Source organism: Rhincodon typus, chromosome 17, assembly GCF_021869965.1.
Source record: "Rhincodon typus isolate 14 chromosome 17, sRhiTyp1.1, whole genome shotgun sequence".
Taxonomy (NCBI): Eukaryota; Metazoa; Chordata; class Chondrichthyes; order Orectolobiformes; family Rhincodontidae; genus Rhincodon; species Rhincodon typus.
The window spans coordinates 12,208,677-12,222,211 of record NC_063348.1 but is presented as its reverse complement, the minus strand read 5'-3'; the positions used below and the strand labels follow the sequence as shown (position 1 = coordinate 12,222,211).

The 13,535-nt window shown below is 41.9% G+C and overlaps 1 protein-coding gene across 2 annotated transcripts in view; it reads right to left on the bottom strand.

The window, feature by feature from the left end:
- Positions 1-5,357, bottom strand: part of cat (catalase) — an 81,266-nt gene extending 75,909 nt beyond the window's left edge. The window contains exon 1 of one of the 2 annotated variants that reach the window (XM_048606871.1): positions 5,136-5,357. In XM_048606871.1, the coding sequence (XP_048462828.1) occupies positions 5,136-5,201 (66 nt within the window). In that variant the 5' untranslated portion in view covers positions 5,202-5,357. The remainder of the gene's footprint in view (positions 1-5,135) is intronic. The other variant, XM_048606872.1, reaches the window with a different exon arrangement.
- Between the last annotated feature and the right edge of the window lie 8,178 nt (positions 5,358-13,535).

Below are 13,535 nucleotides of genomic sequence, written 5' to 3'. Positions count from 1 at the left end.
CCAGAATCAACCTAGTCAATCTCCCCTGCACCCCCTCCAGTGCCAGTACATCCTTTTTCAAGTAAGGAAACCAAAACTGCATGCAATATTCCAGGTGTAGCCTCACCAGCCCCCTATACAGCTGCAACATAACCTCCCTGTTTTAAACTCAATCCCTCTAGCAATGAAGGACAATATTCCATTTGCCTTAATTACTCGCTGCACCTGCAAACCTTTTTGTGATTCATGCACAAGGACACCTGGCTCCCTGTGCACAGCAGCAAGCTGCAATTTTTTTTTTTTTTTTTTTTTTTTTTTTTAAAAAGACTGTTCAGGTAACAGTCCTTTTTACTGTTATTCTTACCAAAATGGATGATTTCACATTTATCAACATTGAATTTCATGCGCCAGACCTTCACCCACTCACTTAAACTATCTATATCCCTCTGCACACTTTGCTCTACCACTCATCTTAGTGTCATCCGCAAACTTTTGACACATTACACTTGGTCCCCAACTCCAAATCATCAATGTAAATTATAAACAATTGCAGTCTCAGTACTGATCCCTGAGGCATACCACTAGTCACTGTTTGCCAACCAGAAAAACATTCATTTATCCCCACTCTTTGCTTCCTGTTAGCTAACCAATCCTCAATCCATGCTAATACATTGCCTGCAAGGCCACGTACTTTTCATTAAGCATCTACCTACCAACATTGCCTTGCTCAAAGTGGTTTAGAGGGTGGCAAGCATATGGAATGAACGGTCAGAGGAAGTGGTATATGCAGGCATAGTTACAACATTTAAAAGACATTTTGCCAGGTATACGAATAGGAAGAGTTGAGGGATATGGGACAAATGCAGGCAAATGAGCCAAGTTTTAATTTGGGAAACTTGGTTAGCATGAACAAGTTGGACCGAACAGTCTGTTTCCGAGCTGTATAACTCTAAAAATGCCTTTATTTGGTTAACAAGTTCCTTTGTGATGTAAAGAAACAAATAATTAGCCCCTACATCCCTACTAACTTCATCTTTATAAAAAAAGACAGTTTAAAAAACTGCGACAATAACACGGTCAAACTAATATTTTGGATTGTGTACTATGGATACTAAACTTCCCTTTTCATCACTGTCCTTTCAACTTGCATTTAGTCAACATACTGGAACAGACAAGAGCTTCCAAACCCACAGCCACTACCATCTAAATGGACAACTGCACAGGAACATGATCATCTACAAGTTCTCTTCCTTGCTACTCACCATGCTTATTTGGAAATATTGCTGTTCCTGAGTCAAAATCCTGGAACACCCTCCTTAAAGGCATTGTGGGTCTACCTAAACCAGCCGGACTGCACTGGTTCAAGAACACAGGTCATCATCACTTTTTCATGGGCAACTAGGGATGAGTAAAAAGTACCGGCCCAGCCAACAGCACCCATGTCTCATGAATGTATAAAGGACAATGCAACACTTATAAATCTCAATTATCAGCCTGTTTGTTGGGCAGAGGCCCGTGTTGATTTTTCTTCTATGCAATTCAGACTAATGACTGAAAAATATCCAATTTAACAAGATAACTAGAAAGATACTGGTACACTGCGATGAAAGATAATTCAAGTTTTCTTTAAACACTTCTTCTGTCACGTGAAAATATTGGCAGTATATTTTCACAAAGTATTCTGCATCACGAGGGGCTTTAGAGAGATCCAACCTTATGTAGGCACCATGGTGGGGTGACTTGTAAAACTTCTCATTGTATTTTTTATGTAACAGTTCACACGACTATAAGTTTCTATTCTACTTTATTCAACCTAAAGCTTGCTGTTAGGAAGGTATATTGGAACAATTTGCATTAAATTGAGAAGTTTAAAGGACTGCCTGAACTGCAGGCTTAGCTGGAACCTGGTTAGTTTAAATTAAGTTAAATGAGTAAAGGACTACATTAACCTTTTTAAGAGTTTGATCATTTCCAGATCATGAAAAGGAAAGTGATGTCTAATAGGAAAAGTTAAATATAGTAAACTATCCAACAAGCAATTAGCAATGCTGAATAATATATAATAAAGTGAGCAATCTAGAAAACCAGAATTTTTGGAAATTTATACATCTGGAATTTTACAATCCTTGATACTTTTCCCTGGTTCATGAACATCAGCCTCTACTGTGTTGACTTTGTATATTTCATGATCAGACATTGCTTGGCCTGCCCGCTATTGGAGTGGCTGATCTCCTGAACTAAAAACAAGAACAAATATAATCAGACCACAGTTCAGAATACACAAATCCACCAAACCTTAATCAAGAAAGTGAACTATGCTCAGTGCTAACAGTCTATTTATAGTAGTTAGAAATCTTACTTTTACCCTTGCAATGTCAAAGATTTCTCTTTTGTTAATCTTTAACACAAAAGTGATCCTTGAAACATATTCACTCAATCACAGAATCATACAGCAGGAACCAGACTCTTCGGTCCAACTCATCCGTGCCGACAAGGCATCCCATCTGATCTAGTCCCATATCCCCCAAACCCTTCCTACTTTTATACCCATCCAGATGCTTTTTAAATGGTGTAACTATAGCCCCTTCCACTTCTGGCAGCTCGTTCCATACATGCACCATTCTGCGTGAAAAAGCTACAACTTTAGTTCCTTTCTAAATCTTTCCCCTCTCACCTTAAACCCATGCCATCTAGTTTTGGACACCACCCCCCACCCCTCCCAGGGAAAAAGACCTTGGCTATTCACCCTATCCATGTCCCTCATGACATTATAAACCTCTATAAGGCCTTTTTAAGGAATATCTTCCATGATGAAAATCCTGAGTAGCTTTGTGCCGTGACTCGTGAACTGATCTTATGAGACCCATTTTACAGCTCCAAATTTTATCTGAAGGGTGATTCTAAACACAAACTTGTGTGTGGGGGGCACGCTAGATGTTTTTCGCTGCATCAGTTTTTACATGTTTCATAACATTAAAAGTGAATTTTCAAAATTAGTCAAACCTAAACAATTCAATGGCCTTACAAACATTCAGTTTATATTTCCAACAGACAAATGGTATATCAGGCCCCAAGAAGACTTTCCACATCAAGCAGATGTTCACCTGCACATCTGCCAATGTAGTATACTGCATCCGCTGTGGCTTCCTCTACATCGGGGAAACCAAGCGGAGGCTCGGGGACCGCTTTGCAGAACACCTACGCTCGGTTCGCAATAAACAACTGCACCTCCCAGTCGCGAACCATTTCAACTCCCCCTCCCAGTCCTCAGACGACATGTCCATTCTGGGCCTCCTGCAGTGCCACAACGATGCCACCCGAAGGTTGCAGGAACAGCAACTCATATTCTGCTTGGGAACCCTGCAGCCCAATGGTATCAATGTGGACTTCACAAGTTTCAAAATCTCCCCTCCCCCTACTGCATCCCAAAACCAGTCCAGCTTGTCCCTGCCTCCCTAACCTGTTCTTCCTCCCACCTATCTCCTCCTCCCACTTCAAGCCGCACCTCCATCTCCTACCGACCAACCTCATCCCGCCCCCTTGACCCGTCCGTCCTCCCTGGACTGACCAATCCCCTCCCTAACTCCCCACGTACACTCACCTTTACTGGCCCCATCCCCGCCTCTTCGACCTGTTTGTTTCCTCTCCACCTATCCTCTCCTCTATCCATCTTCTATCCGCCTCCCACTCTCTCCCTATTTATTTCAGAACCCCCTTCCCCTCCCCCTTTTCTGATGAAGGGTCTAGGCCCGAAACGTCAGCCTCTCTGCTCCTATGATGCTGCTTGGCCTGCTGTGTTCATCCAGCCCTGCACCTTGTTGTCTCTGTAAATGGTATATTAGCTTTTGTTACAGAAGGTTTGGGTCTACTAGGCTACAGTAGTCTTACAATTACACAGAATCTAGATGAAATTACCACCGGAGTAGTGTGTGCAGTTTTGATACCTTTACCAAAGGAAGGAAAAACTTGCTGTAGAGGTGGCGACTGTTTTTTTTCAAAGAGAGAACAAGTACACCTACATTCCTTGGAGTTTAGAAGAATTAAATGAGAAGCATTCTAAGTGAAATGAAACAATCTCAGGGGTTGGGCAGGGTTCAAGCCAAGAAAACATTTCCCTTGTCTGGGGAATTTAGAACACAGTATTGCAATCTCAGAATAAGTCAATAATAAATCAGTAATTTAGGACAAGGTGAGAAGAAATTTGCCAAAAAGAGTTGTGCATCTTGTAAGTCTCTGCCACTGAGAACTGTGGATGTTCAAGACAGAAGTCAACAGATTTTTAAGCCACAAAGGAAATTAGACATTCATGGGGATAGTGCAGATGGGCACGCTCAAGGTAGATTAGGTTTTGCCAAATGCTGAAGTCGGCTCTTGGGGCTGATGGCATGCTCCAGGACCCGTTTCTTAAACAGGGTGCAACCTATAGATTAAAAAGGAAACAAACAGGGGATAAATCTGAAGCCTACAGGGCTTCCCACACATCATACTGGAGTTCATCTTTTAGTTCTCTTCACGGTTGAAATTTAAAAAGTTGCATCTGATGATCTGGACAAGTCAATACAACACACACACACACACACAGACAGACAGACAGACAGACAGGCAGGCAGGCAGGCAAACACAGTCAGTCAATTCAAAAGATGGCTCGTTAGCAGGGCCTGCAAAGGAAAAATAACAAAAAGAAATCGTTCAACGTTTCCAAACGCAAATACATTTTTAGACAATGACATTGGGATGGTACTTAATGCAGGGATGTTAACACTGCAAAAACGGACAGTCCGAGTGACCTGCTCCGATTATAGCTGCCACAACGCACTCCATAACTGTGCCTGGAATCGCGGGTTAAATAAAAATAAAGGGAGAAAGCTTTGGGTTCACTTTGCAGCAAATGCCAAGTGCTGAGGGTTGGACTTTTAATCCAAAACAAGTATAAAAGTCAGAAGTTCAAGCCCAATGCCCCTCCCCCCGACCAGTCTGCCATGTTAATGCTACAAGAAGCGGTAATAATAATAATAAACATGAAGAGATCACTGAAAAGTGCGCTCCCTTAAGGGCGGCTGCGGGGTGTTGGGTAATAGAAAATATTAATTGAGAATGTTTTATTCTCTCAGGCCGGGCCCAGCCGCCCGGGTCAACATGGAAGCGGCCCCCCTCACCTTGTCGGCCCTCGAGCATTGCCAGGTCCGTAGCTGGTCGCGGGCTGGATCCCTCATGTCCGTCATGTTGAGTATCTGAGTGTTAGTATGTCGCTGCCACCTGTTCTCAGTGAGAAGTGACTAAACCCTGGCCGCTGACCCCCGTCAATACACTCCCCTCCGGGACCCCCCCCCCAACAAGACCACGCCGGACCACGGCTCCCAGCCCGCCCCTGCTCCGGCCCCGCCCACCGTGCAACCCGCCGCTTATTGGATCACAAAGATGTCATTCAGACCTCACACCGCCCCCGCCGCGCGTCACCGGCTGATTGACGGCTCCCCATCTCCGCAGCTCAGACCGCTCAGGTTTACGCTGCAAGCACAGGCTGTTGTCCCTGACTGCTCTTTGCTGGTGTTTGTGACTCACACAAACCTTTTTCCACTCTCTAATTCCATCATATCCTTACACTCCTTTCTCTCTCGCGTATTTGTCCAGCTTCCCCTGATAATTTACATGATTGTTCTCCAATTGCCTCAACCAGTCCTTGTGGTCGCGAAAGTTCCTAATCTCTGGGCCAAATAGATTTACGAGTTACTATCAGTGCATGTGATGATTTTCAGCGTTCAATGGTAATGTGGAGCCTTTTAAAGAGACTCTTCGTACTAATACTTCAACAGGACTTAGTGGGAAGAAATTGCAGGGCCTTTAGCAGAGATACTTATACCATCTACCATCATGGGTGAGGTGCTAGAAGACTGGAGGGTGGCTAATGTTGTGCCTTTATTTAAGAGAGTCTGCGAACAAAGCTTGGGAACTATACACCATTGACTTTGATGTTAGTGGTGGGTACGTCGTTGGAGGGGATTCTGAGAGATAGAATTTACATGCGTTTAGAGAGGCGAGGACTGATTAACCGGCACGGTTTTGTAGGCGGGAGGTCATCCCTCACAAAGTTGTTTGAGTTTTTGAGGGCATGACCAAGAAGATAGATGAGGGTAGAGTGGAGTCGTTGTCTACATGGACTTTAACAAGGCCTTTGGTAAAGTTCTGCATGGTAAACATTTTAGTAAAGTTAGATCACATGGGATCCAGGGAGAGCTAGCAATTTGGATGCAAAATTGGCTTGATGGTAGAAGACAGAGAGTGCTAGGTAGAGGGTTGTTTTTCAATCTGGAGGTCTGTGACCAATGGTGTTCCAGAGGGATCGGTGCTGGGTCCACTGTTGCTTGTCACTTATATGAATGATTTGGATGAGAATATAGGAAGCACGATTAGTAAGCTTACTGATGACACCAAAATTGTTGCTATAGTGGACAGTGAAAAAGGTTATCTCAGAATACAATGGGTTCTTGATTAGCTGGGTCATTGGGCTAAGGAGTGGTAGATTGATTTTAATTTATATATAAATGTATATGTAAGTAATATGATAAATGTGAAGTGGTGCATTTAGGTAAGACAAACCAGGGCAGGACTTACACAGTTAATGGTAGGGCACTGGGGAGTGTTGTCAAGCAGAGAGACCTAGACATAATTCCTTGAAATTGGCGTCACAGGTAGACAGGGTGGTGAAGAAGGCTTTTGGCACATTTGCTTTCATTGGTCAAAGATTGAGTATAAGACTCAGGACATCATATTGCAGTTGTACATGACATCAGTGGTATACTGTGTACAGTTCTGGTTGCTGTACTTTAGAAGGATATTATCAAGTTGGAAAGGGTGCAAAAAATATTTACAATGATGTTACTGGGAATGGAAGTCTTGGGTATTAAGGACAGGCTAGACAGGCTGAGACTTTTTCGCTGGAGTCTAGGCGGTTGAGTGGGACCTTATAGAAGTTTATAAAATCATGAGGGGCATAGATAAGGTGAGTATTAAAGGTGTTTTCCCTAGGTCAGGGTAGTTCAAAACTAGAAGGCATTGGTTTAAGGTGAGCGGGGAAAGATTTAAGATGGACTTGTGGGGCAACATTTTCACACACAGGGTGGTGCGTATATGGAATGAAATGCCAGAGGAAGTGGTAGGTGCAGGTACAGTTACAGCATTTAGAAGACATTTGGACAAATACATGAATGGAAAAGGTTTGAAGGGATATGAGCCAGATGCAGGCAAATGGAACCAGTTCAGTTTGGGAAATTTGGTCAGCATGGATGAGTTGGACCAATGCTGAATGTCTCTATGACTCCATGTCTCCAAATAACCTAATTAGATTATGTAAATATGACATTACTGTATTATTGTACTGGCTTATTGTGACAACCTTAGAATCACCATCAAAATTCCCCTTTAGTGGGTCACCTCAAATGCAATCAGAGTTAGCTTTCTCCTCCTTATTAATAGCATAAGTTTCCCTAAACCTAACCATTGTTCCAGAAACCAATTTCCAATGAGTACACTGAAATAAAATCACATTTAATTATTTGATTTATAGGACTAACAAGTCACTAAAAGAGGGACAAGATGAATCCATTTATCAAAAATTACACCAATTTATCAAAGATAGTGGGAACTGCCGATGCTGGAGAATCTGAGATAACAAGGTGTAGAGCTGGATGAACACAGCAGGCCAAGCAGCATCAGAGGAGCAGGAAAGCTGACATTTCAGGTCTGGACAGGTTAGGGAGGCCTTCCGGAGGGACCACTCTCTCCGTGACTCCCTTGTCCGCTCCACAATCCCCATCAGCCCCGGCACTTTTCCCTGCAACCACAGGAAGTGCTACACCTGCCCCTACACCTCCCTCCTCACCCCCATCCCAGGCCCCAAGAAGACCTTCCACATCAAGCAGATGTTCACCTGCACATCTGCGAATGTGGTGTACTGTATCTGCTGTTCCCAGTGTGGCCTCCTCTACATCGGGGAAACCAAGTGGAGGCTTGGAGACCGCTTTGTGGAGCACCTATGCTCGGTTCGCGACAAACGACTGCACCTCCCAGTCGCGAACCATTTCAACTCCCCCTTCCACTCCTTGGATGACATGTCCATCCTGAGCCTCCTCCAGTGCCACAACGATGCCACCCGAAGGTTGCAGGAACAGCACCTCATATTTCCCTTGGGAACCCCGCAGCCTAATGGTATCAATGTGGACTTCACAAGCTTCAAAATCTCCCCTCCCCCAGTCGCATCCCAAAACCAGCCCAGCTCGTTCCCGCCTCCCTAACCTGTCCGTCCTTACTCCCACCTATCCACTCCTCCCACCTCAAGCCCCACCCCCACCTCCTACCTACCAGCCTTATCCCACCTCCTTGACCTGTCCGTCCTCCCTGGACTGACCTATCCCCACCCTAACTCCCCACCTACACTCACCTTTACTGGCTCCATCCCCACCTGTTTGACCTATCTGTCTCCTGTCCACCTATCTGTTCCTTTATCCATCTTCCATCCGCCTCCCCCTCTATCTCTATTTATTTCAGAATCCCCTTACCCTCCCCCATTTCTGAAGCAGGGTCCAGACCCAAAACATCAGCTTTCCTGCTCCTCTGATGCTGCTTGGCCTGCTGTGTTCATCCAGCTGTACACCTTGTTATCACCAAGTTATCAAAAATAGCTTTAGATCATTTATTATCAGAGATGAATATACTTTAACTCACAATATTTATTGCAAAATTGCTTGTTGTGAAATGTGTGTATGTCATGCTTTAAATATAAAATTCTTACTGTTTTGGGTATGTTTAAAAGTTTTATAAGCATCTTAAACTTTACGTTAACAGAGAGAAAGAGCTTTCTATATCAATGTACTATATTTAGCCCCAAAAGCAGTTCCCCTTCTTTCCCTTTCCACTTTGTTGTACCAGCATTACCAACAAAAAAAAACTTGCATTTATATAGAGATAGTATTTATATAGGGTTTATATAGCATTTATATAGGGTTTTGTATGATCACAAAGCATTTGATAGTTAATTAAATGCTTTTGGAAGCAGCTACTGATGAAGAAATGCAGCTACTAAGTTGCATACAGCAAAGTCTGGCAAACCTCTATAAAATGAACGGCAACGTAATTTGATTGACTGTTGTTCGTTGAGGGATAAATGTTGGCCAAGACACTAGAAGACTATTTTGTTGTTCAACAAGCATTATGGAATATCTCACAAAAAGTGAAAAATGTAACAAGTTTGACAGTTTTGTCAGATCTGCGTCTTCCTTCCTACACGATAACACTGACCACATTTCAAAGCTGCTTTATTTGCATAAAAGTACTTTGTGATGTCCTGGAATTGTGGAAAGCAGTGCATGGATACAAGTCTTTTTCTTTCCAAGGGCAGAAGGCATATAATGCATTAAGCAATCTACATTATCCAATTCAGTATTAGACTTTGCCTCCAGTGTACATAGTTTCTTTATATTCACTGTCAGAGTGTCGCCATCGTTGATAAAGAGCAGCATTTTCACTCATTCCTAAATGCTGTTAAGAAGGTGGTAGTAGGCCTTTTCCTTGAATCACTGCAGTCCATTGTGGTGAGACAATTCCCACCATTTTGTTAGGCACAGAGTTCCAGGTTTTGCCACAGAAAGGATGATGCAATGTCTTTTTTAAAATTCATTCATGGGATGTGGGAATTGCTGGCTGGTTTAGGATTATTGTAAATCTCTAATTCTTGAGAAGGTGACGGTGAGCTGTCTTCTTGAATTCCTGCAGTTCTTGCAATGTGGATACATCCACTTACATACACTTTACTATTAGGAAAAGAGTTCAAGGATTTTGACCTTGTGATAATGAAGGAGCAGTAACAAGTCAGGATGGTATGTTGTTTGGAGGGAATTTTCAGGTGGTGATGTTCACATGTTATCTGCTGCCCTTGCCCTTCTGGGTGATAGAGGAAGATACTATCTAAGGAGCATTGATGGGTATTGCACTGCATCTTTGAAATGGTACACTCTGATCTCACGTGCATCCATGGTGAAGGGAGTGAATGTCGAAGGTAGTAGATAGGGTACCAATCAAATGCCATTGCTTCATCCTGGATGGTGTTGAGATTCTTGAGTGTTGTTGAAGCTGTACTCATCCAAACAAGTGGGGAGTATCCAATCAGTCCCCTGACTTGTACCTTAGAGATAGGCTGTGAGAAGACAGGATGTGAGTTATTTGCTGTAAAATCTCAGCACCTGACCTGCTCTTATTGCCACAAGATTTATGTGGCTAGTCCAGTTCAATTTCCTGTCCAGTAATTCCTGATTTTCACAGATATGACATATCTGGGCAATTTGTGACATTACAGGTAGATGCCAGTGTTGTAAATCAAGTTACATTGGTTTGTGACTTGGATGTGAGCTTGGACATGTTTCTGTTTCATGCACATGCAGATTTCAGGTCTTGTATTGTAATTTCACTACAGCTGTCAACCAGAGCAGCTTTCTTCTTACTGGCATTAAAGTCAAGTCCTACTTGAAGTGATTTGGTGAGTATTTTCTGGAAGTGCTTTGTCCACCTCTTTGTTGTAAAACCTTGGTTGTTCTTGAAAGAACTTTTGTTGTGGAGTATAAAGTATTTTAGAAGATTCCTCGTGATTACCTCATGTCATCCTATCTCACTTTACTACAGCTATTTCTATCTGTCAAGCCTATGTATCGATGTTGGGGGTTTTTGCATTTTTAAAATTTGTTCATGGGATGTGATGTCGCTGGCTAAACTAGCATTTATCATTCGTCCCTGATTGCTGAGAGGACAGTTAAGAATCAACCACATATCTGTGAGTCTGTAGTCATATGCATACCAGACTAGGTATGGTCATCACTTCCTTAAAGTACATTAGTGAACCAGAAGAGATATTTACTGACAATTGACAATGGTAATCATTAGGCCAGTTTTCAATTTCAGATTTTTAAATTAAATTTAAGTTTCGCAATCCGGTATTCTGGGATATGAACCTACATCCCCACAACCTTAGCCCAGAGTTCTGGATTACAATATTATTTATCCAGCAGCATTACCACTACACCATTTCCTCCCATTTCTGGGCATTTAACTTGGCTTTTATATAATATATATTTTTATGCTTTATTTCATTTTGTTTAGGTACATCGAGGTGTTGAACTGTAAGATGCCCCATCTTTACCTATTAAGGGAGTGATTGGTTCATTCAATTCTCATAAAGAATTCCCATAAAGAAAAGGTCCTGGATATGGTTCAAGTCTCTAGCTTTTTGCAGTGCTGCCAATCACTTGTTTTGCTGATGAGCAGATTACAAAGTGTTTACAATGTCACTTGAAAAAATGCATCAAAATGGCACTATCCTTGGAGCCATGAGGTCAAAATCACTGCTTGCATCAAAATAGATTAATGACCTGGTTTTGAAACTAGTCCATAGCCATTCAGAGAACAGTTTCTGGAGTTACATGCAATCCACCCTCCACTTCTCACTGTAATGCACAGCCAATTCCTTAAAGTGTACAGTACCTTGACTTTTGTTCATTGCACAGCTAAGCACAAATGATAACCTAAAGGGGCAAAATGATATTTACCCTGTGACCATGTGGCTTTTATAGAACATTAGGTGCAATCCCTACTCCAGAACAGAAAGTATAATACTGGCGCGCTTAAATCTTGGTAGAATTTTGCAGCAAATATAATGGTGATGCTTACAACATTCACAGTTATTAACATGAAAATGTACTTATAACCACTGCACATGCACTGTTAAATGTACACATCAGGAATGTGATGTCAGAGAAACCCAGCTTCTACAGAATCCTTGCTAAACTGCTATCTTGTCAAGTGCTGTGTCATTGAAATAGATGGAATTGCCAAATTTAAACTGATTTTGAGCACAAAATTTCCCCTTTAACAGTGTTATTTATCTTAATTACTGCCAAACAACCACTTTGGTACTGAAAATTAATATCAAGAGAAATGGAATCCCATTCATTCTCGTTTTAATTATTGGAAACTGAGATAAGTCAAACAATTAATTTCAGTTTTTCTTTCTATCTCTTAGATTTATCCTTTTATTTAACTTTTTTTATTCTACATTGAACAAGCACTATGTATATAAAATGTGCATTAAAGTTGAAATAACTGCACAGAGGCTGGTATCCCATTATCAATTCACCCTTTATTTACATATGAACAGTACACTGGCTGTGGCCAGCCAGCTTGGAGTCAGTCCCTGAAGTGAGGAGATTCTGAATCCCCTGTTTATATTGGTAAGCCAGGGCTCCCTGATTGACCCAGGTTAACAAACCCAAACAAGGATCTCATAGTCAATAAGATCCACCTGGTTCCAATCACCATAAATGTTCTTGGCCAAGTGCTGGAAAATGGGATTGGAATAGATGGATGTTTCATGGTTTGTGTGGACACAATAGGCTGAATGGCCTCCTTCCAAGCTGTAAAAACTCTATGCTTCTACATATTTAAAGTCAAATTTCCTGGTTTCGACTCATTAATAGTTCTTCAATCTGCTTGGTCAAGAAGCAACATGATTGATTCACCTTTTTATACTGCTCCCAAATATAATGTAAAAAGTGCTGGATTTCTTAAATGGTAAACTGACAGGAACAAAAGGTGCAAAAGTCCACAGAAACTAAATTCACAAATGTAGGTAAAGCCATCAGTTGCTGTGCATGAAGGTGAGTAGATACTGTTTGTTAAATCTTGTTTTATTTTTTTGAAAATCAAAGAAACAAAAAGAAACTAATGCACGGTTCATGTTTTTGCTTTATTAGACAACTACTAATTATTTATTCACAGAATGTGGGGATTTCTGCCAAGGCCTGCATTTATTGTACATCCCAAATTGCCTCTATAGTAGTTGTGATGCAACTGAATAGCCTACTAGGGCATTTCAGAGGACAGTTAAATGTCATTCACACTGTTGCGGGTGTATAGTCACATGTAGGCCAGCATCGATAAGGACATAACATTTCCTTCAATCTGTTAGTTTCATGGTCACCATAATAATAGCAATGGGGCAGCAATAGTGGGGAGTTTCAACTTCCCCAACATTAACTGGGGTAGTCATACTGTGAAAGACTTAGAGGGAGTGGAGCTCTTGAAATGCTTCCAGGCAAGCTTTTTAACCTTGTAGAAGACAGGGGACAGTCTTGGATTTAATTTTAGATCATGAAGCTGGGAAAGTGGTTGAAGTATCAGTGGAGAAGCATTTTGCAGACAGCAATCATACCTCCATTAGTTTGAGGATTGTTATGGAAAAGGACAAGATAGGACAGTATCAAAGTTCTGTGGCAAAGCCAATTTTAACAAGATCAGATATGACTTGGCCAGAATGGACTGGAAGTGGATATCTTCAGATAAATGTGTGTCAGAGAAGTGGGATGCATTCAGGAAGGAATTATGAAGAGTACAGGGCCAGCAGATCGGAGGGACCTTAGTGTGCATGTCCACTGGTCCCTTAAGGTAGTGGGTTAGATAATTAAATGGGTAAAACGATATATGAGATACTTGCCTATATTAGCCAAAACAAATTT